We start from the raw sequence: 25,144 nt of genomic DNA, 5'->3' as shown, positions 1-25,144 counted from the left end.
GCTCAGAATCCCATCTCTAGAGACAAAAATTTCAACTGTTAGCATTTTGTTTTAAATATTTATGGCTTAATTTACAAATGGTACATGATGTGCACTCTTTGATTTTTCCCTTTGGTTTAATATATTATTGATTGACTTTCCATAATGTAGGATTAGTATTTAGAGCACTTACTACCTCCTCTCACCTTCTCATACACTTTCATTCTGCTTAGTATAACAATACAAAAAAACACGCATTTTAAAAATATCAATTTAATAATTTTGATTCACAATATGATTTGATTCACAATATTATTTGCATTTTTCTTAGTTAATTGTAAACAATGTTAATTATTTATATTTTTATAACATTCTTTAGTTGATCTGTCTTTCGTTTTTAGTGGATTTAATAATTGCCTTGCTTTTTCACTTTCTTCATGTTCCACTTTTCAGTCATTAATTGGAATGTCATTTACATGACACTTTTTTTCTGTAGTCATTCCTCTTACCCTTTGCTGTCATGGTCTGACTGGAGCTGGCTTTCTCTGAGCTGCAGCAATGCTTCTAATTCTGGATTTGCTTCAGCTAAGAGTTGCTTCATTTTTCTGTTTCTTCCCCAAAGACACTAAGCAAAGTAGAGAAACTTGAAACTCCTGTCAATTAGGACATCTGTTTGTGTTCATCTCATTAATCTTTCCAGGTACTGAGATCTTACAGCTAAGTTTCTTCTGTTATATTCTCACTCTCTTATTGTTCTTCTGAAGTAAATATGTTTTTGTTCCATTCCTGCAATCATAGTGGATTTCTAAGGGAGTAGACATGTTCATTCTACCATGCATAACTTGAAGTTAGGAACAACCAGGTCACAAAATTATCATGAGGATAAAATCTGATACTTTATATGATAGCAGTTTGTGCACCATAAGTCCTACACATATATCTGGCATTACTAGTCTACTCTAACACATTCTTCAGATCTCTTTCTCATTTGACACACAGGAGATTATGTTAACAGCACTAAGTCATCTGTAGGCTTTTACCTACATTTCAGAAGGCCCCATCCCCATTGAAATCCTAATTATTTTTGGGAATGTCTAGAACCAGGGAACATTACATACCAAGTTTGTTTAAATATATACTAAATATCAGCTGTTTTAGACACTTTGGGTATAAATTAGGGAATAAGATAACAATCCCTCCACTCGTGGATTTGGATTAGAGCCAGAAAAGACAAACACCAGTCTCCAAATAAAATTCAGCTGTGTAGTAAAGCAGCAGATGATAAGCACTACAAAAAAGGAAAAAATGTATCTGGGATTAGGAGGTGGGAAGTGCTTGGGTTGCAAGAGGCTGCCATTGAAGTAGGGAACTCAGGATGAGAAGGTGACTTTTTGGGGAAAAAAAAATAGACTAAAAGAAGGTCAGCGAGTGAAGTAATGTTGATATCTAAGAGAAGATTGTTAAAAACAAAATAAGAAGTCTTAAGGCCCTTAAGGGCAGATGGCTGTGCATAATACCTGGTAGGCCTGAGGACCATATTCCTGGAACAAACCAGTAGAGGACAAAGTTGTAAGAGAGGAAATCCAAGAAGAGTACAGATCATATAGGGCCATGTGTCAAGGACTTTGGCATTTTTTCTACTTAAAGTGAAATATCATTAGTTTCATTAAGGGCCATGATCCTCCTAATAGTGTAAAAAGATTAACCTTCATAGGAAAAGATGTTCCACATCATATGTCATTGGAGAAGTGCAAATTAAAAAAACAATGAAATTGCACCATATACCTATTAGAATGCCCAAACTCAGAACACTGACAATACCAAATGCTGACAAAGATGTGGACCAACAGGAACTCTCACACATTGCTGGAGGAACTATAAAATTGTACAGTCACATTAGAAGATAGTTGGGAAAATTTTTTTAAATCTAAATATGTAATCAAGTACCCTTGCTCTTGATATTTATCTTAAGAGTTAAAAACTTATGTCCACACAAAAACCTGCATATGGATTTTGATAGTGCTTCTTCATTCATAATTGCCCCAACTTGGAAGCAACCAAGATATTCTTCAGTATGTGAATGGATAAACAGTGGTACTTTCACACTACGCAATTTTATTCAGCATTAAAAAGAAAGGAGCTATCAAGTTATGAAACTTGAATACATATTTCAAAGTCAAAGGAGCCCAACTGAAAAGCCTTCATATTCCAACTATATGCTATTCTGAAAAAGAAAAATTTTGGAGACAGTAAATGGATCAGTGGTTTCCAGAAGTTAGAAGGGAGAAAGAAATGGAGAGGCAGTTCAAAAAGGAGTTGTAGGACAGTGGATCTACTCTGTATGATATTGTAATAGTGGATACATACCATCATAAATTTGTCAAACCTATAGAATGTACAACACCAAGAGGGACACATAATATAAACTATACACTTTGAATGATAATGACATACCAATCTAGGTCACCAGTTGTAACTAATGTAGCACTATGGTGAAGGATGTTGATGATAGGAGAGGCTATACATGTGTGGAGATGGGGTACATGGGACATGTCTGTACCTTCTGCTCAATATTACTGTGAAGCTAAAACTTCTTCAGAAATGTTGATTGAAAAATATTACTGTAGCTACTGTATTGTAAGTAGAATATTGGAGAACAAAGGTGGGAGCAAATGGAAAAATTAGATGCAAGAACTGATGTTGAGTGGCTCATGCCAGAGATACACTAGGTAGGAAATCTTTGAGTCTAGAAGTACTTTGAAAGTAGAGGCAACAAGTTTTCCTGACAAAATAGATAAAGAAAGTAACATGAAGACTCAAGATGATAAAATTGGTTTGGGAAAAGAAGACTGGAGTTAAGTTTGGTCAAGTCAGGTCTGAGATTATCTACTGATAACCAACTGGGTATGTGTTATGCTTGAGGTGTCTCCCACAAGCTCATTTATGTGACAGTGCAAGAAGGTTAGAGGAGAAATGATTGGGTTATCAGTCTTAACCCTCTCAGTGAAGTGAACTCCTGATGGGATTAACTGAGTGGTAAGTGAGGGTGAGTATGGTATGGCTGGAGGAGGTGGGCATTAGGGTTGTGCCTCTGGCATATGTATTTTTTTCTGGAGAGTGTAGTCTCTCTCTGCTTCCTGATCATCATGTGAGCCACTTCCTTCTGCCACACTCTTCTGCCATGATGTCTGCCTCCCCTTGAGACCCAAGGAATGGAGCTGGAGCATAGACATATGGACTGAAACCTTTTCAACCATGAGCCCCCAAATAAACTTTTTCTCCTCTAAAATTGTTTTGGTCAGATCTTTTAGTCACAGCAGTGAAAAATCTGATTAAAACAGTATGTCAATTGTTTGGTATAAAAAATGTGTCAACTGAATACCATACAAGATATCTGGTATATATATATATATATATATATATATATAATTTTTTTAACACCCCCCCCCAAGACTGGCCCCTTCTGATGGTCACAGCTGAAATGCCACTTGAAAAGATCTCATTACTACTTCTGCAGTCAGAGTCCTCAATGAGAATAATGATATCTATGCCTAAGTTTCTTTTTATGGAACTACAATAAAAGCCAAGCCTTGAGAGCAGAGAAAGACTGGTTTCTGAAGCACACATTCACACAAGTAAAATGGTGGCCTTCTCCTTACTGTCCTCATTGGCATTAACATGTGCTTTTTCTTAAGCAATATCCTTCTGCTTCTGTCTACACTTTCTTTCTCCTCAGATCGAGGAATAAGACTTCTTGGACTGAGACTTGTAATCTTTACCTCTCCTTCATTTAATCTTAAACTCCAAACTATTTTCCTTACTATTCTCTCCTTACTCCTCATGCTAACTCAAATATTCTCTTTCTGGTTCTAGGAATGGACATGTCTGAATCTCTACGTAGGCCATTGTTAAAATATGATAATTTTATTGACTCTATCATAGGGGAGAGGTCTGATTAAGATGGAAATAGTGGGGACAAGAAGAATGTGAGGAGTAATACAGTAGAATCCTAAACTAAATGGAGCTGATTCCTAGCACCTGATTACTGCCAATTTGAAAACTAATGAAGAACTATCAACCTGGTCGTGTAGCATAATATATGTAATATATCAAAAGTTCACTAATTCATTATTAAAACATCTCCTTAACCAAAATTATTTCCCTACATCCATTTTCTCAATTACTTGCTTGTTTTCAGATTATATTAGTAAGTCTCTAGGAATGCTCACTAAATGAAAATTGTTCCTAAATTTGATGTTTTGGAATTACACTTTCAGTTGATAATCCAAATCTAAAATTGGCTTGTTTTTGGAATTTCTTCATATGGGGGTGGAGAACCTAATGTGTCAAAATGTGGAACAGGATACTGTTCAGGGTTTTGAGTTTGAAGGTGACTTCGAACAGTTGAACTCACAGCTGCTTCTGTCCCTGGAAAGAAAAAGATGGAGATGTGTCATCTTTCTAGACATCATAAAACAGAATTACACAAACTGCCTATTGAAATCTGCCATTTTTCTTTGTCACTAGGGCAGCAGAAAATTATTTGTACACTTGAGAAAAAATTCACAACCATCTTGATTTCCTAGTGATAGTTCAGTCACTATAGCAAGAAAATTTCCTTGAATGAAGTGATCATATCATCATTGACCAACCCATCAAGAAGTATTAACAATTTTATAGCTGAAACTAGAAGGAATGTTCTCTTTCATAGAATAGAGATGAGGATTCCTCTAAACACTAATGGCATTTTAGCTAAAACTCCCATCATGGGAAATGCAAGTCTCATTAGAAACATTAAAATATCACGTTTAAATTTCATTTGTACTTATTTTTGAAAATTGCAAGTAATGCAAAAATCACTGTTTGCATTTAAAGTATATTGTACACACACATTCTAAAATTTAAAAAACATACTTGTAGATTGTACAATAAAGTCATTACATTATCAAAAATAGGCCTTTTCTTCCACAAACTGGTAAACTTGAGAGACCTTAAATTTATTCCAGTAACACTTTTGGAACTCTATTAGTATTTTTTTGAAAGACTATTTTTGAGTCACACAGGAAATCAATAGTAATATTTTATAACACTTTCTCTTTGTATACATTTTTTTTCACCTGGGTCTGAATGATTTTGATTGCTTCTTCCCAAAACAATAGTTACCACCATAAATTTAACTTCAAAGATGTCCTTGAACTAAACCCAGCTCTTAGGAGTTTTTGTATATTAAATTTAACTGGAATGCAACTATACCTATTCATTTACATATTGAGTATGACTGCTTTTGAACTACAGTGACAAAGGTGAGTAATCATTTCAGAGACTATATATATGAATTGCATAACCAAAAATATTTTATCTGTCCTTTAATATTAAAGTTTGTTGACCTTCCTCAAATAATTATGATTTGGTACCATTGGGAAGATTCCAAAGAACATGGTCCAATTATAAAATAAATCAAAAATATATTACTTATTAGGCATTAGCTGCATCACTCAAGTCCATATGTAGATTACTCAAAATGATTACTTGGGTGTGGAATGTCGATTTAGAATCATGGATTTTCATACATTTGTATTTGCCTTATTTCTTATCTTGCTGGTCCTTACAGCAAAGTGTAATAATTCAATATAATATGTATATGAAGGGTAGAGCTATACTTGGAATATTAGTCTCACTGGTTGGTTCAGCAATTTTCTTAGACAGTTATTTGATTATTTAATTGAATAGTCCACTCCTAGGCTATTACATAGTATTTATTTACCCAAGCTTTTTCTTGTACAAAAAAATGATAATAATAGTGTCTACCTATAAGAAAGTACTGCCATGTTTAAGGTAAATTCTGACACATAGTAATGTTTATTATTATTATTATTATTATTTCTATTACATATCAAGAGTTTTACTATGCTAGGAATATACATATATTTTCTTATTTATACTGTTATTTCCTGATCTTCTATTTTAATGGCCAAATAATGTTTTCATAATTATCATTTTGAACAAAAATCATAAAATAAAAAATATCCTGGAAAAAAGTCATAGACTTAAACTGACACCAGCTGTGTGTAGGGCTTGATCATTGGTAAAAAGTACTTGTCTAAGTAATTCCTGCCATTGTGAAACTTGTACTGAACACTGGCTATTTTCCTGGGAGACTGCTTCAGGTATAGTTAATATAAAGTCAATGGTAACTTCTATCTGGAAGTGGTTGACCAGTTGACCCTACACATTTATTATCTTTGCTAACTTACTTCTATTACTTCTATTACAAATGTTATGTTTCAGGCAACAGAATCTTGACATTGTGCTCTGTGGTTGGAAAGTTTTATTATTTCCTTACTACAAATTTGGCTGTTGCTCTTAAACTTATTATGAAAACCACAAGGCATTTGATTAATAAAGGTAAGTAAGCTAATGTACTCACAAAGCTTTTGAAAATAGAAAATATATCAGTTTTTAATTTTTTTCAAAATATGTTTATATATAATTCATGTGATTGGGGATGAGAAGAGTAGGCGTTATTTTTGTCTTTTGTAAAGTTAAGAAACTAAGATAACTCAATTTAAAATGCCTACAAGAGTCCTACAGTATTGCCAGAACTGCTGGCTAAGACATTAGAGTTTATTGCTTAATTTTGTAAAACCTTTATATGTACCACTGAGTTTTCATTGCCAGAATTCATGTTTCCCACATTATTAAGAATAATTTCAATAGACTTGACTTATTTTAACATGTCTTTTCTATTTCTTCCCTTTTTCCTTCTTTATCTCATCCTTTTATCATATATGGGAATCATTTTCAAAGCTATGAATTTGACTCATAGTTCTACTGTCTAAAAACCATACTGCTTAGTCTATAAATGTCTTCATCTTCTCATCTGTAGATTATTTCAAATGATGGTAGGTGCCTCAAAGAGTTGTAGGGAAGAATAAATGAAATTCAAATATCAAAGACAAGGCTCACAGTAAATGTTCAATAAATGTGAATTAGTAATATTATTATGTGCTTCCTTTAAAGTGTATGAATGAAACATTCCTTCTTTCCCTATGTAAAAAAAAATCCCAGGCTATTTACATGCAGAACATAAAGTATACAGAAAAGATCTCTAAAGGATCCTAAAATGAACAAATCCTGGGAGACCAGAGGGCAGAAAGGAATACAACACGTAAGACCCTGCTTCTTGCTCACCTCTCTCCAGCCTCCTTCCTCTCCCCAGGTCAGAGCACTCACATTTAATCATAGTCGGAAGAGCAGTATCTCTATTTTCTTTGAAATAAGAAAAAGAGAATATTATCTGTCAATTGAGGAAGAAATGGGGTCAGGGAGATTGGATAGTTGGAGGGCAGCATCATGAGTGACACTAAGTCTGAGAAACTAAGCCACAGAGTGTCTCCCTGGGTGCTCAATTTGCTGCCTCCTCAGGAAAGGCAGGGGACCTGTTAAGGGCTGAGGGGACCCAGCTCCGATCCAGGACTATATGGAAGGAAAGCAAAAGTACCCTGATGTAGATTTTATAGTCATTTGCTACTTTTCATTAAAACATAGACAAATAGTGGCAGAGTCACTCTCCTATGCTCTTTTTTTAATGAACATTACATTGTTTATTTAGCTCAAACTCAATTTGTCCTTTAGTTATCTCCTTAACTCCAAGCTTATTTCCCTTCATTGTCTTTAAATGACTACTTCCTCATTAATATGGGCTTTTATTCAGCTTTACGACCTTATTTTCACCGAAATCTTAACTTTATCCTTGTTCTCAGTGAATTAAAGTAAGGACAACCTTGTGTTTTTTAACAAATTTTAAAACTCCATTGATGTTACATTGCTTTCTTGTCAAATACCAATTTAAAATAAAATAATTAATATGTCAAACTAAAATTCTCCTTCCTTCCTTCCTTCCTTCCTTCCTTCCTCTTTCTTTCTTTCTTTCTTTCTTTCTTTCTTTCTTTCTTTCTTTCTTTCTTTCTTTCTTTCTTTCTTTCTTTCTCTTTCTTTCTTTCTTTCTTTCTTTCTTTCTTTATTGCTTTCTTTCTTTCTTTCTTTCTTTCTTTCTTTCTTTCTCTTTCTTTCTTTCTTTCTTTCTTTCTTTCTTTCTTTCTTTCTTTCTTTCTTTCTTTCTTTCTTTCTTTCTTTCTTCTTTCTTTCTTTCTTTCTTTCTTTCATGGCTGGGGTTTTGCTGTGTTGCCCAGGCGGGTCTAGAACTCCTGGGCTCAAGCTGTCCTCCCACCTCCACCAGTCAATAGCTGGGATTTCTGCTGCACACCACCATACCATGCATATTTCTCTTTTAAAACCACTTATTATTTCTATCTGGTTCACTCTGTCTTATAGTCCTTGATTCTTTAAAATGGTGTGTAATGATCACAAATGATAGAGATTTTGGACATGCATGGCTATATAAGAATTTTAACGATTTTCTATTTTGCTCCTACCTTTACTAAAAACTTGGATAGATTCCTTTAAGAAATCTTTCTGCAGCCCAATGTGCATTTTCACTCTTCATTTCCACATTTATAGGGGGCAAATTGGTTGCAAATGTGTTTTTTATTGAGTTATCACTTAGGAGGAATTCCAAGGGCATTATTAAAATAGGTAAGGTACTGAAATAATTAACCATTGAAAGAAGAAATAATTTTTATCCCTAACATAGGTGTTGGAAGAAAAAAAACACCCAGTACTAGAATTGTGAATGTCTAATGGTGAAAGAAAATATACAAGAAGATATCAGGAAATACCTCATAGCTGATTCATTCCAGAATATGTAAAGGCATTGAATGAATATTTCAGGGGATTGAAGCAGAGATGGAAAGGAAAACTGTGTTCAGGAGATTAGTGGGGTTCAGTTGGGGAGAATGAAAAGGAGGGGGGAGGGACTATTTTAGCATATTCTAGAGCTAAGTTCAGGAAAAGGAAGTGCGCCTAGAACAGAAAAATAATAGACAACTGCAGGTCTTATATAAAATAAATAGATTTTAATCTTAGTCCTTAATATACAACTTCAAATTAAGATTCTTCTCCTCTTAGCCCTAATCTTTCTCTTTGCCTACCTTCTTGACTTTATTTTGGTCTCCTCCTTCTTTCTTTGACAATACTTTCTCTTCCTCTTTAACCCCAAAGGAATGTGTAATAGAGCTGCCATAATGAAGTGCCACAGACTGAGCAGCTTTAATTTTTTAAAAATGTATTTTCTCACAACTCTGGAGAGCAGATGTCCAAGATCAAGTGTCAGCTGGGTTTGGTGTCTTCTGAGAACTCTCTTTTTGGCTTGCAGATGGACAACTTCTCCCTGTTTCTTCACATGGTCTTCACTCTGTGCCTGCGTGCTCATCTCTTCTTAGAAGAAGGATGTTAGTCATGTTGCATTAACATCTACCCCCAATGTCCTCATTTTAGCTTAGCTTTTTAAAGATCCTACCTTCAAATATGGTCAGCTTTTGAGGTACTGGGCCTTTAAACATGAACACATGAATTTAATGGGATATAGGACCCAGCCCATAGCAGAGGATATATTAGGGGGATCATTTTTTTTTTTTTTTTTTTTTTTTTGGTCTAGGTAAAAAAGATCTCCATCATGACATATGGACATACAAAGTGATAACTGAGTGAAGTGTCAGAGTCTCTTCTATTGAACCAAATGACTATTTAGAGGAGTCCTTAAATATAGAATCTACCATTCAAGAGCATAGATATTATGAAGGGAAAGAAGACACAGTTATCTAAGCACTGAACCAGCAGAATACTCTGCAAAGGGCTAATCACTACAGGATAAGAGCATGTTCTTGGGGTCTAAGGTGTTTGGCTGAGTTCCCAAGAACATTTTCTATACCTAAAATCTCATTAGATATTGAGATGGGCTGGGATGGCAACACCTTCCTTAAAGACCTTTTATAAGAATGGCATGTCAAGTAGTTACTTTCTTCTCTTCAGCAATTTTTTTTTTTAAATATGGAATGTTTCAAGAGTTTGCCTGTCATCCTTGCCCAGGGTCCATGCTAATCTTCTCTGTATCATTCCAATTTTTGTATTTGTGCTGTTGAAGCCAGCACTCTCTTTAGTATTTCTAATCAAGATAATTGGTAACCTGACTCGTGTAATGTTAGCATGAATTGCTATTGAGAGAAATTGTCTATTTTATATATTGTAACATTAGTAAAGTTCAGTCAACTCCAACCTTTGATATTCAGCCAAAATTCTCCTGTTGGCTCTTCTCATTTGAGGTCAGCTTCCATGAGATCCTGAGAGTCAAACCTTTGGCCCTTACATCAGAGGTGCAGGCACATTTCAATAAATATGTTCAACAAATAGTGATATAAAAGTGAAATAACTTGTGAAGAAATAGAATGAAGGACTGGGAAGAACCCAAGGTTAATATATCAAATCTAGTGACTCCTTTAAAGTGTTCCAAATAACCCATTTCCCATATTCTTTATTCAGGAGGGAGCATTCTGTGTCTAAGAGATAAAAGGAAGACCATAACCTCTATTTCATATTCTATCACTAGTGTCATTCAAGTGATTTCTCATTTTTCTCTACCTCTTTCAAATAGTGGTTGTGAGGAAAACTCACAGGTACAGCTCCATAATTCAGTGTGTGAACATGTGAACCCCTCAGGTACTGGACTCAGTCTCAAGCTAGGAGTATTGATGAGAATTATGAAGGCAGGTTGGGCCCTCAACCTGTGTCCACAATAAGATCCTGGAGTGGTTCTCTAGCTTCCCTTTGGGAGAGCAGCTCCTTCTTATAGAAATATTAGGTAGGAAGAAACATTTGTCTGGAGAGGTGAAAGTATAATGAGAATCTAGTCTGCAGAGTAAATCCAGTGTGGGTTCAGGTTTTCGACTCCCTCAAAATATCACCTCTTTGGAATTTATTTCCAACAAGATTTGTTGAGAAGACTCTAGAGATCATAGAGAGCACTGCCTCTTTAATTAACCTTTTGTATTCTGTTTGGGAGAGGAGGAACTGGAACACAAAAACATTAACTCTGGGGCAACAGCAAAACTCTGAATGGCTGTTAGACCCCTTCATAGCCATCTTGAATATCCCTCAGAGAGGATGAAAGATGGGCAGTGTGTGTGTGGGGGGAGCGGGGGGTTAGATAACCTGAAATCCAACTCATTGTAGGAAAGAGAAAAGATAAATGATAAGGGGTAACGGAGCCTGTGGTCTCCAAGATGGACAATAGAAGACAGCTTTATAAAAGAGTTCATGAGCAAAATATGACCCAGAAGCTGTATCAGTGGCATTGGGAGGAAAGGATAGAATGAGGACAGAAATAAATATTCTAGAACCCAACCTCTACCATTAAGGAATCACTACATGGAAATATCTGGATATTCAGAATCTGAGGCTATACTTGGTGTACAGGGATTCAATGGCTAAGCCATTTGTGTACAACCTAAATTTTCATAGTCTCTCTACCCACAATTCTGGGTGATTTTATGTCTACTGGTTGACTTACAGCAGACTATATGTATATTAACTCAGAAGAGTGAGAAAAGTAGATAAATCTGTGAAGAGAAATAACAACGACTTCCAAAGAGAGAGAATATCATAAAAACTCAACCTACCACTTGTCAGATGTAAAATAAATTGTGACCATATTATTATTTTGAAAATTCAATTTATTTTTCAAGTTTTTCTTGTTTATAATGATTTCAGAATAATATGGAGCATATGACTGAATGCCTAGGACTTGATACTATTATGTGCTTGTGGCTGAGGCACTGTATCAGCCTGGACTCCTGGTTTACCCAAGCTCAAGAGGATGCACAAAAACCAACATGTAGGAATAAGAAAAGCATTAGAGGAATAGGACACATAAACTGCTGCAGACATTGTAGCAGCATAATTGAGAAACTTAAAATTAGAAACAGACTTTTCTTTTTAATTGTTCAAGGTAGTCTAGTGGATGGTTCTTCTTCATAGTGAAAAAAGGGCTAAGATAGAGAGTAGCATGCCTCTTTTTAGAAATGCAAGTTCAACTGGAAGAATTATAATTGCATTTTTAAACTATTTGTAGTTCAATAATGAAAAATAGGCCAAAATTGCCATGTAGATCCCTTTGACATATTTAACAAAAATATTTTGTTAAAAGGCCAGTGACCCTATTACCCTCTATGCTTCATGGAAAGTGTTTTTGATTTTAGGAGAAAGATTTATTATCACTGGAGCATTTAACTGTCCTTCTGAAAATAACCATTTCCCAAATTGATTATGTCTTGTCCTTGTTATGAAATAACTTTTTTGGGGAAAAAGTCAATAGTAAAAACAATCACTAAATCTTAGAGTATCCAGTTTTGAAGTTAAAACATTTTAGTTTATTTTTAGCAAGCACTCTTGGGACAATTGCAGCATATGATGTAGTGCCTAAGAGAGAAATTCTCATAGCACTTTTGGAATGAAGATGAAGCTTAACATGAAGAAATAAGCTAATGATTAAAGAAATAAATTATCAAGTATAGCCTCCCAGAAATCAGTGGTAGTTTTTTCTTTTGTTCGTTTTCTATTTATAGCTAGGGTTGGAAGTTACACACAATCTCTAATTTCTTCATTTATTACAAACCTCCTCATGCAAATTGAGGCATGGGAGAGGAGCATGGTTTTGGGGGGTAAAGATTGAGAACAGGCAAGATCAGGATGCTGTCAGTATTTCTGGAGAAAAAGGGCATAAGGATTGGTACTCCCCTGTTCAGTCACAATGATTTCACACGCTGCGTTGGCAGCAGACAATCTGCAAAATGTGGTTTAGTGTGGTTTAGTACTTCAGATGGGTTAAGTGAGTCATAGGTAAATAACTAACTATGAATACAAGTTGGATAGACTGATGTCAAAAGCTCAAGAATATTCTTCTGCACTTTAGATTCTATCCCATACTCAACTCTGAGTCAGTCAGTTCCCTAACATATCCTCTTTCTTCTGGGCTTTCCTTTTTTCTGATGTTTTCTCACTTAGACTCTTCTCAATGCATGCTTTTGGGTCTACAATAAGCCATGTATTGTTCCAAGTTCACTGATTGACTTTGCCCAGGATAGCTTCTCAAGGTTTCACAGAGAAGTTCAGAAGTGTGTGTCAACTCACCATAAATGGGATCCAAGTCTCCAACAGCAAAAACAGCCATGGTGCGTCTTGGGGAATCATTTTGGGGTCTCTTCAGCCAGCACTGGAGACAGAAAAGCACTACTCCACAGAGAAGAGACACCAAGAAAATCAGCAGTAGGGACCTGATGCCAAAAGTAGCCAGAAAGGAGTGAGGTGGAGCAAGCTAAGACTTTCTGTTACTACTTGAAAAGTGGTCAGGGTCTCCGCTAAACTGAGTGCTGAATCCTTTAAACGATTTCCCACTACCATAATTGCCACTTGGCCTGGAATATTGTCTGCCCTCAGAGAGGCTTGATTTTACCAAGTGGTGATAAATACTTCATCCTTGGAAATTGGAGGACTATTCTAAAAAGCAGTGTCTTGATTCCTTATTTACTTAACTAGTTAAATCTTCCTTTCCTTCAGACTTCCATCCATTCATTCAAGTACTATTTTAGCAAATGATGTTAAGATTAGGGAATTCATAGGAAGAAAACATAGAGTCTCTGTGTTTCAGGAACTAATCATCTATTAGAACTGATAATTTGAAAGTTGGAAAATATAAAAATCAAGATTTAGGAAGTATATCAACTGTCTTAAAATTTTTGATGAACTATCTCATAAAAGAGGTAACTGCTTATTTTGATGGCTTTTATTACCAGAAGTAAAATCTGTGGAGTCATTTAGAAAAATTTCAAGAGAAAGAATATTTTGCCATTAAAAATCTCCATCTTAGAAATATATTATTAAAAATAGTAAGTTCCCTGTCCCAGAAAGTGTGTAAGTAAACACTGGCCAACCATCTAGAAGTGATGTTTCTATAGATATTGGTGCGCATGACCCCTAAATTTCCTTAAGCTATGTGATTTCTTGTGCTGCCTGAAATTATTTAGGAAAATGGCATGCATAGTTCACCAAATGTTTTATAAAACAAATTGAGAATATCCTTACCAGATGTACCAGTCATTAGGGTGTTGATCAGTATAATTTACACACCTGGTGATAAAGGAAAAGCAGTAAGTGCTAGAATGCTAGATGACTAAAGCCTATGTCTCTGGGGCCATAAAATTTTTATTCACCAAATCCCCACATCTGTTTCCCTAGAACAACTGCCCATTTATCTCTGCTACCCACCCCTACCTACTCCTAGCACAATTAAATGTGAAAGTTACCCTGTGCCCACTCCAAGACATTGAAAAGGTGGGACAGTTTGAATCTGCTAGACATGAAAACAGATGACTTCACTGTAATACGTTTGATTCTAGAGTTAAAAATAATATTGTGCATCAAGAAGATAATGGCTATTGTTTTAAGGCCAACATGTTACAGGTATTAGGCAAAGTAATCACATCACCATTCTGTTGATCAGACATCTAGAATACTTACCATTCCAAATTCTCCAGGGAAGGTTTATAATCCCTGCTAGATTTTAATATCTTGGTAGCACAGCCAGCATTGGAAAATTGGTTGCTTTCTAGTTCAACAACTGGTAAGGAAAGAAGTTAGGCTAGAAGGAAAATGAAGGCTTGTGGCCACGTTATCATTCCCAAGAAGAGAAGATGACCTCTTAGTTGGAAGGGTCAGATCCTTTGTATGTCTAGGCACAACTCAATCATTCCTGAGGTATTTTGAAAAGATTACAAAAAACAAAGTTCATATGGGTTATACTCCTCAGGAGTAGAGGTATATGTGTTGCTCTTCGCAGTCCTTCATATGCCTGGCCTGGCGCATTGAGTGTTATATCTGCAGAGAGACTTCTTTAAGACTTCATGTATGAACACTACTAAGGTGTCTTGAACATGAACAGAGGAAACCTGTTCATCACAACCTGATAAGCTTCAGAGATAAAGCCATCCTTAATCATGCCTTTTTCAGCCATTGTTAAAATAACACTTAGTATTTCTCAGCTTAAAAGTGCTCAGAAACATCCATTAATTTATTGCTTTCACATTCATCATTATACTAGTCAGAAGTGACTTTCTAGTATACATCGACTTAGAAATTGTGCCTTAACATTGAAGGTAAGTCAGTCGCTCAGACAGCAAGGTTTTTATTTGCTTGATTTTGTTACTTGCTTTTTTTTTTTTTTTTTTTTTTTTTTTTTAGCACACAGAGTTTAGCAAAATTCATATATACAAATGCTGATTTAAAAATGGCAACTGAAGTACAACTTTCAAAGGCATCTCAGGACAAGCGACCATTTGTAAAGGATGTTAACAATAATTCAAGACACATCTTTTAAGAGAATATTACTTAGTCATAGAAAAAATGTAGATTTATATTTATAATTGAAAGTATTGGTAAGAAAAACAGTTTAGAGAGCTCAGTCCTGCACTGCATATATTTCTTTTACATGAATGCAATGATTCCACCAAAATAGCTATTAGTTAAATATAAATATAAATATACCATCAATGTTAAATATAAATGTACAATCAATGCTTCTCTTGAAGATTGTATTATAAGGAACTTTTTCTTTTAATATTTTCATGTTGTTTAAATATATAGGTATTGCTTTAATAATCAGAAAGTATTAAAATATTATATTAAAATATAAAAACCTTCAAAATATAGTATCCAATTTAAGAGATGAATATAGGGGAATTTTCATGGTTTCCTGATCAAATAAAAAAGTTAAAGGTTCTCGTTTTTGAATCTTGACATCTAAGATCATGACTAAGAATGTGGATTACCTCATCTTCCTGCACATATAAATCTCTACTTCTCTATTTTTAAACTTGAAAATAGCCCATATAACTTAAAGTCAATTTAAATATTGTGCCTCATTTTATTTCATAATTCTTATTTATGAGCCACTCACGATTGTTTTCAGTTCTAACAATAACCCAAACTTGACTTATTTCACTTTCTCTTTCCTAGTCCTGTGCACCCTCTGGTGGTGATTCTTGTAAGTAATAAAGTGGCCAGGAAGAACTTAACTGGAGAAATGGCGTTATTATCAATTCCAAAAATTCTGACATGTATCATGTAATTCCAAAAATTATGTCATTTATCTCACTCTAAGGCTTTTATACACTGTACAATTGAGATCCAGAATATAAAATGAAAGTGTTCACTAGTTGTCTGAGGAACTTAAAGTAGAATATATGTCTTCTGGCTCCACATGCATCCTTCTTTCTCACCATTTTTCCCATTTCTTTCTATATGGATCTTTTGTCAGAAGTTTTTTTTTTTTTTTTTTTTTTTGCCATGCTGGGGATTGAGCCCAGGGACTTGTGCTTGCAACACAAGCACTCTACTGACTGATCTATCTCCCCAGGCTCCTTTCTTTCTAAAATTCAATTTTTCAACAAAAAATATTTGAGTTCTTAAAAAAGGCAATTTCTGAACTGTAACAGCATTCCAATTACTCAAATTTTAAATGCAATATCTTTAGAGTAGGAAAAGTTTATATTTTTAAAAAATAAAGTTATTATTCAAGGGTTGCTCAAATTAGAATGCTGATATTAAAAAGAAAAAAATAGTTTTCAGGGAGAAATGAGAGCAGAATAGAATGTTTAAGAAAGACGTTTGAAATAATCGGAATCCTCTAGTAGTGACGGTGGAGATAATTTGGATCTCTATGAGAACAAGGGTCCTTCTTTACTTGGATCTTGTGGAAATGATCCCTGCTCTCTATGGATGCTTAGACTAGTTGGACTTTATTGTTTTTCTCGGTGCTGGTAGTCCAGGCAACTAACCTCTTAAATTCATTAATTACATTAATTCAAGAAGAAGAAAACTGAAGATCTGCTCCATTTGCTCCTCTCTATGATGACCAGCATTTTTTATGGCAGGCCTTCTTCCAAACCAGGTGTATCACTTCATGTGAAGTAATTCACTTTAGAACTTGCAACACTGTAAGTTAGGGCTACACTATTATAATCCTCCTTTTATAATTCAGAAAACTAAGTCACAGGGAGGTTAAGTAACTTGTCCAAATTAGCATTACTGGAAGTGGCAGAGGTTTTACACACAAATGGTCTGGCAGTGGAGCCATGTCCATTACCACCATGCAATACTACCACTGGGAGCACTAAAACTCAGCTCTAGAGTGTATGGAGTGCTAGCCAAATTCATCCAATATCCTACGTTCCAAAATGCTTTAAGGAAATACTGAAAATGCAAAAGTAAAAAATAAAAAAAAATTATAAGTGAGAACGTGGAGAATATCGCAAGAAGAGTATCAGACACAGAGAATGAGCCAAGAATGAGATCAGTTTGTAAAAAATGATAATAAAAAAGTAATAAATCCCATATATAAAATTAGAACTGAACTTCAGATCTGGCTTAAGCTTCCTAGCAGTTAATAAGATGAGAGAGAGAATTGGTTATATATTTTCCTTTAAAATGAACAAAACAAACAGCATTACTCATCGCATGTACAACTCTTTCTCCTATAGAAACCAGAGAAAAATTCAAACTCTGGGACTTCATAAAGAGATCATTGTCAATAATAAGAACAGTGTCTCCATAGTCTTGGGGTAAATAAAATAACAAATTTCATGTCTCTTTTTTCTTTTTAAATAAAACTACTCCTCAACATAAGCCAATATACAATTCAGGCCAACAAACTTGTGGAAAGGAAAGTAGTAAGTCATGTCATTCAGAAACTGGTGGTAAATTGCATAGGATCTAGGAAACTGAATGGGCTTCATATATTTCACCAAGTTTACAACGATTAAATGTTGGATGTACAATATGACTTTGTGGTTAAACTTCAGAATTTAGAGTCAGTCCTGGGTCTACATCTAAGCTCTGCCTCTTCTTTGATTCCCTGCTATTGAACTAAATATTTCCCTCACTGGCCAAGTAAGATGGTGGCATGTCATTAGGAAATCTGTTAACAAAATTAATTTACATAATCCTTTATATACATATTATGTGTGTTTTGCAAATCACTATCTACATACATGCAAATCAGTGTAACTGGTTATTTGTCTGGAGAGGAATGGATGAAAGGAATAGAGGGGTCCTGTCATGTTTTCTTTCATTCAGTAAATTTCAACATTTAAATTTTGTGCAAAGTGAAGCAATGTATTGCTCCTCCTAAAAATTCAGTTATAAAAATAAAATGAGTAGGTCATATCACAAAACTAAAAGACTGGTGTTTGAAAACGAATTTAAATACAACTAATAATAGATCAAAAATTTTTGAACATTGAATATGTGCATAAATCATTTTGAACAATTATTAGGACACAGAAGTGAATTAATAAAAAACAAAATTATTCCTGACTAATCAGAGATCCTTTGTCCCTCAAATATGGCCTCCATCAGAGTAGCCCTCACTCCGTTTACTTTTGTCTTTTCTACTCCCTTGCATTCTGATCCCTCTTTGATTTTGTGTACATTTCGTGAGTGAACTTTGGGCAAGTTACTGTTCTTTTATGTTTCTCATTTCAAAAGAACGTTCGGAGTGGACCATCTCTATGCTTCCTTTTACCTGTCATCTACTGGGTTTCTGTTACTCTCTTGAAGTGTTGATAAAGGATGAATGTATACTCTCTTGGACAGGTAATGGGTTTTAACAAAGATAATGTCTCAGATCAAAGATGCAATCCTAAACTGAAATTCTCTTGGACAAATATAGGTAGAGAAAGTGAATCCTGCTTGGGTGTGGAACTTTTACTCTTTAAGGAATCAGCACACTAAAGAAAAAAAGAAAAGAAAAAAGAAACCAGTACACATTTCATTATAGACTAATCTAACACTATCTTCATAAAAAATTGAGATATTGTGTCTACCTTCAATACATTTACTTACTTTATATTACTTCACTATGCTTTCAGTCACTCTCTTGTTTTGTCTTTATTCCTACTAATTTGTATTTTATTTGAGACAGTTTCTAGTTTTCACGCAAAAGGAAAATAATGATACTATAACAGAAAATTAGATGTAAAAGTTTAGATGCAAAACTTAGATGTAAACAAAAAAAAGGTCAACTGATACCTAAGTTTCAGTTGAAGTTCTGTTTTTAGTTTACTATCTCTCTGGATCTCAATTTCCTCACCTAAAAAGGAGACCAGGAGCTTCGGAAGCTCAAAAGCAAATATAAACAGCCCCTCAATGCTGTTTTTCCCTGTCATTTTGATTAGAGAATTAGAGTAGACATTTAAGATATTTTCTAATTATAAAAATCTTTGTTCTATTTTTCCAAGTCAAAGACAGAAAATGAGGAGGCAGGATAAGGGTAACCATGAAATCCAGAGTCAGGGAAGCATACAATCAAAAACTGTCATGTCACAAATAGCAAAAGATAGAACAAAATGGCAGATCGGAAAATAAATGCAAAGAAACAGCAATGAAGGGTAATGCAAGCACTAAAAGGGGGCACACACTTAATAAGCAGGTTGTTAACAAGACGATGATTCTCCAGAAACTGGCAAATGACTCCAGAGCCCAGGAAAGCCCCATTTGGCCCGACTCTTACTTTAGAGCCAGTGTCCATAGACCTTGGCTTTGAGGGAAATAGACAATGATAATTGAAAGCAGCTGGCTGGCAGAGAGTGTAGCAACCAGAAGACAGCACTTGGCAGGAGTGCTTTTCTGACACTTGCACTAAGTCACAGTGCATTACAGTTATCATGAATCATTATCAGCATTATTAATGGCACCTTCTCCCCACCTCCCGAATAGAATTCTGGGAACCATTAAGTCCACGGCACAGAAAAATGAGAAAAATGAGTCAATTATTCACATAATTCATATCAAAAATCACTTTGAAATGTACACATAATACAGGTTAGAATTGGGGTTCATTTGCTGTCCAGTAAATTGTCACCCATCATGGCCATGACCTATGAGTGTGAATGCAGCTGCAGAGGAGGGGACACCGTGATGATTCTCTCATGCACTTACAGTACCCCGGACGCCTCAAGGGAGGAGAAGTCAGTGACCGAAATTACCGAGAAATAAACTAGGCCCCTTCTTTATTTAATAAATCAATCTTAACAAAATCAATCTTAACAAAAATTACTATTTCCTGGTTTTAGAAAAATTGAGCCATCTGCATTTAAAAACGCTTTGCGTTTTTCTTATGTAATTATCACCATCCCTCGAAACTCTTTTGGGGCTTTTTGAGTGACTTTATCCTTTTTGATTCTTTGAATCTTTAAAATGCTAAATGAAAACACGAAATCTCTTGCTATTTACTTACATTTCATTTTCTTCACATGGCAGATCCGAGAGCACCAACTGAAACACATGTTTAGAACAATAAAATCCAAACATCTCATCAGTCTAATCCTTTAATACGAGCAGTGCCTAGAGACAATGTGGGTTTACATCTTTCTTTCTTTCTTTCTTTTAATTAAAAGCTCTGTTGCATAGTTTATTGTTGGTGTACAGAGTTTTAATTGAAAAAATTTCTCTGGGGTCTGGAAGTGTAGCTCAGTGGTAGAGAGCCTGCCTAGAATACCAGGCCCTGGGTTTGATCCCCAGCACCACCATAAAACAACAACAACAACAAAAATTCTCTAAGTAGGTTTTTAAATTCTGCAGTGACAGGAGATGTATATTGAAAACTAGATTCTTATCCTACAAACACTATAGATGGATTTGAAAAGAAGTTTTTGTTTTCTCTATAGGCAGATTTTGCTTGCTCTAAAGAGCTTTTGTATGCCTTGCATTTTTTCCCTTTATTTTCACATTCAAGGCAGAAGAAAGGGTTCATTAGTTGTGAGTAGTATTTTCATGCAAAGGAAGCAAGCTCCCAGTATGTGGAAATGTAAGTCTAACCTATTTGCATTAATGGGTGTTAAATACATGCATGAAGGAGTGACTTTAACAGGTCTAAGTCTGAGGTCCACTTAAGATCACATGGCATTCCTGATGTGATTTATAATCTTTATCGAAAAAGAGGGAAGGCAATAATAACTTTTAAAAGACCCAAACCCGTAAGCATTCTATCACAATTGTCTTAGTTCTCTGTATTGAACCTTGTAGGTTATAACATTGCAGGTCTGCAATTACAAGGGAAGAAACTATTTCTCTCTAAAGACTTTGTGCGTGTGTGTGTGTATGTGTGTGTGTGTGTGTGTGTGTGTGTTTCTTAAGAACTGGAACTCTTTCTGTGTACAATAAAAAAAAAAAAATAGCAGGGGAACTTTAGATGATGTGGAAGGAAATGAGAGAGAGGGGGATATGAAAAATGGTGGAATGAGACAGACATCATTACCCTATGTACATATATGATTACACAAATGGCATGAATCTACATCGTGTACAACCATAGAAACGAAATGATGTACCCCATTTGTGTACAATGAATCAAAATGCAGTCTGTAAAAAATTAAAAGATAATTTTTTTAAAAAAGCCTTGAAATGTCACTTAAATATAGCTCTAAAACTGGGCCAATGAGGTCAGTGGAAGCATGTATTTCACTGGACTGTAGCATGTAAGTACAGATAAAAACTTACAAAATTTAAAGTGATAGACCTGGGAATTTTGTATGAGATATGCATTTCCTCCCTTAATTCCAAATGCTTCTTCTTCAGCACCTTGTATTTACTCCACCAAGTTTATCTGGGTAAAGAGATGTGTGGAGTTGCAGATGGAGTCATGAATTGGTCATCAGAGAGTATGGTAATGAACAATTTATAAGCACGGAAAATGAGTTGCATTCTCTTTTGCTAGAATGCTGCAGATAGATTTGCATACTAACTGAGAGGAAAATGAACATTCAAATTTTGTCCATAAAGAAAGTTTATTTATGAGTAAATGAAATCATTTGGGATCTAGCTTAACAGATAAACAAAAAAAGCCAGCATTTCAAGTCACATCCTAGTCTTCTTTGCATGCTGTACCCCAGTATATATGGTATTTCATTTTTACCACCTAACTGCCAAAGCATTAGCTGTCAGACTCCCAGGTTATTTTGAAATGGTGAGGGAAGTTTTAATATGCTTTAGACCTAAGTCTTTCAGATATATTGCTTTCAAGTAACACAGATACAAAGATGCAGTTATTGGTCAGAAAGAGATGCTGGAGCAGGGGAACCAAAATAAACCGTAAATGGTTTTGTCTACATCAGTCAGCATTTAAAAAATGTTGAGAATCAAACAAATATGGTTGCAGGCAACAGCAACATTTTTTAAAATTAATCTAGCCATGGCACCTTTCTCTGTGCCAATAACATTTTTGATGTTTTGAAAATTCACAGCACAGCAAAGTGAAGTAAAGGTTAAATGTGCATCATATTATTTCAATAATAAGAATAGAACTAAATAAAGAAGATATGTACTGAATGCTGTGGATGTTCTGTTTGCCATATCTTCAGTCAACAAATAAGTCATAAGATGCTGATAACACCTTCTTAAAGGAATCTTTTAAAAATAGTAGTTAAAATGCCTAAAGAACAAATCATAGCAAGTCAAATCCTCAGAGTACTTCAAAAATTTTCCTGAAAGAGAGAGGGTTACCTGGAATAGTGAAAAGCACCAGGTTCCTGTTGAGATCACTGAAGTGACATTGAAAGATCTGGATCTTGACATCCTTAAAGGACAGTCTGCTCAGAGATGGTGCTTTGCTGACTCTGCTAGTCTCTCTCAGAACTTGCTAGCTTCTCCATGCTGTGCTTCCTTCCAGAGCATGCATTAATGATGGCTCCTTGTGACTAATCAAGTGCACACTGGAAAAGAATGTTGGGTGCATGATCTTGGGTACTAAGAGTTTAAGGAATTTTAGTTTAAGGTCAGAACCTTGGTACTATTTGTCAAGGCCCTAAAAGAGAGGGTTATAAATCCTGACCTCCAAAGCTAGCTGACTGCTTAAGTTACTTTCAAGTGCATGCCTTATTCCAGGGAACTTGTGGGATCTTTTTAAAAACATAGAATCTCATACTGGGAACATTTTTTCATTTTTCTACCCTTTATGTGTCCTCTTTGCTCTTCTTTTCCTACCCATCATTATCAGGATTAGGTCTAACCCAGTCTTACATTTACAATTACCAGACTGGCAAATTCAAAATTCAGTAATATAGCAGGAAGGGCTAAATATAGAGAAAAACCTTTTTGTATGTAACTGGGAAAACTATACAAATTTTTGGGAAAACAATTGGACAATGTCTATCAAACTAATAGATGAATGTACCCTTGGGCCAAGGATTCTACTTCTGTTGCAGAGTAAGGACATCTACAGAGATTAGGTGTCCACAAATGTCCTTGTGTACTGGTTCTTGCAAGTGTTTTAAACATGTCACTCTGAGTAGGAGACATGAATTTATTAGAAAGTATAGGAAAAGAGAAAAAGGGGATTCTTTGAAGGGAGAAAGTGCATCCTTTCAGAGAGGAGAAAGATAGCACCCTCCTCCTGAACTCCAGTTTTATTGAGGATCCCAGGAAATTTTCCAGAGAGTCCCACACCACTCCAGTTCTTAACTTTTGATTGACAGCAGGTTTGCATTAGACTTTTAAGTCCTCACTTCATAGTCTTACCCCATGAAGGGAAGATTTTATTATTATAATGACATATTAAGATCTACAGCAACACTGAGTCACCTTCCCCCCTGGCTGACCTGTTCTAATCAGAACTTGTTCTTAAAGATCTTATGGGTAGAGGAGTTTGTTTTCAATTATTGTATTTCCTTGAGTTCTGGAATCTGGTCTGTGTAAAGTTCACAAAAGTTCCCCCTTCAGGGCAATTTGTGTTGTTCTTATCCACAAGGAGAATCCTTGTGGGTCTGCATTTCTCCTGCAGATAACAGGTTGTTTGCTGATGATATGCAGCATATCCTATTGACTTAGGCCAGGGAGGGTCATAGGTAAATAACTCTTTAAAAGAAAACATGAGGGAGTCAGCACAGTATGCCTAGTTTATAGTTATCCCCTTAACCTCACACTCCCACCATTCATGTCTGTCTGTTACTTAGCACTTAGAAGAATATGTCCTTATAGACATAGATTATTTGTACCTATGTGAAAGCCACACACAATAATGCTCAATGAAACTGAAAATATCCATCAAAATGTGACTGGCACATACAATGGTTATATCCATTTAACAAAATACTAGTAAACTGATGGTTAATCTCAGAAGGTGTTTTAAAAAGTGGAGATAGATCACAGATGCTGAGGTGGAGAGGTCTTTAAGAGTTATTTTTAAATAAAAGGTACAGATCATGGAATACTTTGTATACCATGATACATTGTATTCATATAAAAGAGGGAGATAAAACTATAGTGTTTCTCTCTACATAAAATTTATGTATATATACCCATCTATATATAGACTGTCCCTGCATGAATGAAACTGTTAACAGTGATTAACTCTGCTAAAGTAAAATGGGAGACTAGGAAAACAAGATTGGGAAGGAAACTTAATTTTCACTGTTAGTTTCTTGTATGTTTGATACATGTACATTTTATAATGTCTGTATGACAGCTAATCATTTTATACATGCATATCTTTCCAAGGGCTGATTTTGAAGCCAAACATCTAGAATTCAGGAGAAGCATATTGTAGTTCAAGCCCCAGTGTAGTTCACCAAATCCAATTCAAATTATAATATATGAACCCATTTATGATTGCATGCATAGATTGCACTAGAAACAAATGAGCCATATTAGTTAACTAAACTACTGTTCTGAATTGGCCATTAAGGTATATGGATTATTTGAGCTGCATCTGGACGGGCTAAGTAGGCTACGTGGTGGCAATGGTCTGTTTAGTATGCAGTCACAGTCACAGCCATGAATTTCAAAGCAGAGGAAGGGCCCAGTGCCAATGCCAATAGGAGAAAAGTAAACCAAGCCTACAGTATTATTTGTCCCTAAGACACCCTCCATTTTGAGTGTCTCTGAAGCCTGTAATTAAACAGAATGAAAAATAGGCTTTTCACTGGTGAACTTATTTATTAGTCGGTAGAAGCCTGACTTCCGTCAGCGGAGTCAATTGATCTTAAGAATTTCTGGGAAAGGAAGGGAAGGCCAGATGACTAGAAAAGAGATGGAAGGAAGACAAGGGCAGCATGTTTGGTTTGGCTTTAGAAAATGGAACAATGACCAGCCAGATACTTAGATTAAATAATTCTTGTCAAAAAGTACATGATCTTGTAGCAGGTGGCTGACCAGGAAAACAGCA

General features: G+C 35.3%; 1 protein-coding gene across 1 annotated transcript; it reads right to left on the bottom strand.

The window, feature by feature from the left end:
- Window positions 1–3,405: 3,405 nt before the first annotated feature.
- TMEM207 (transmembrane protein 207) lies at window positions 3,406–22,678 on the bottom strand. The gene is made up of 6 exons (XM_079101459.1): window positions 22,486–22,678; window positions 20,222–20,259; window positions 14,014–14,058; window positions 13,063–13,205; window positions 7,171–7,248; window positions 3,406–4,407 (listed from the first exon to the last, which is right to left on the bottom strand). Exons 1-6 carry the CDS (start codon window positions 22,555–22,557, stop codon window positions 4,271–4,273), a joined length of 513 nt encoding a protein of 170 aa, XP_078957585.1. The 5' UTR covers window positions 22,558–22,678; the 3' UTR covers window positions 3,406–4,270.
- Between the last annotated feature and the right edge of the window lie 2,466 nt (window positions 22,679–25,144).

This window comes from Sciurus vulgaris (assembly GCF_902686455.1).
Source record: "Sciurus vulgaris genome assembly, chromosome: 10".
NCBI lineage: Eukaryota > Metazoa > Chordata > Mammalia > Rodentia > Sciuridae > Sciurus > Sciurus vulgaris.
This window is presented reverse-complemented; position numbering and strand designations above follow the sequence as displayed.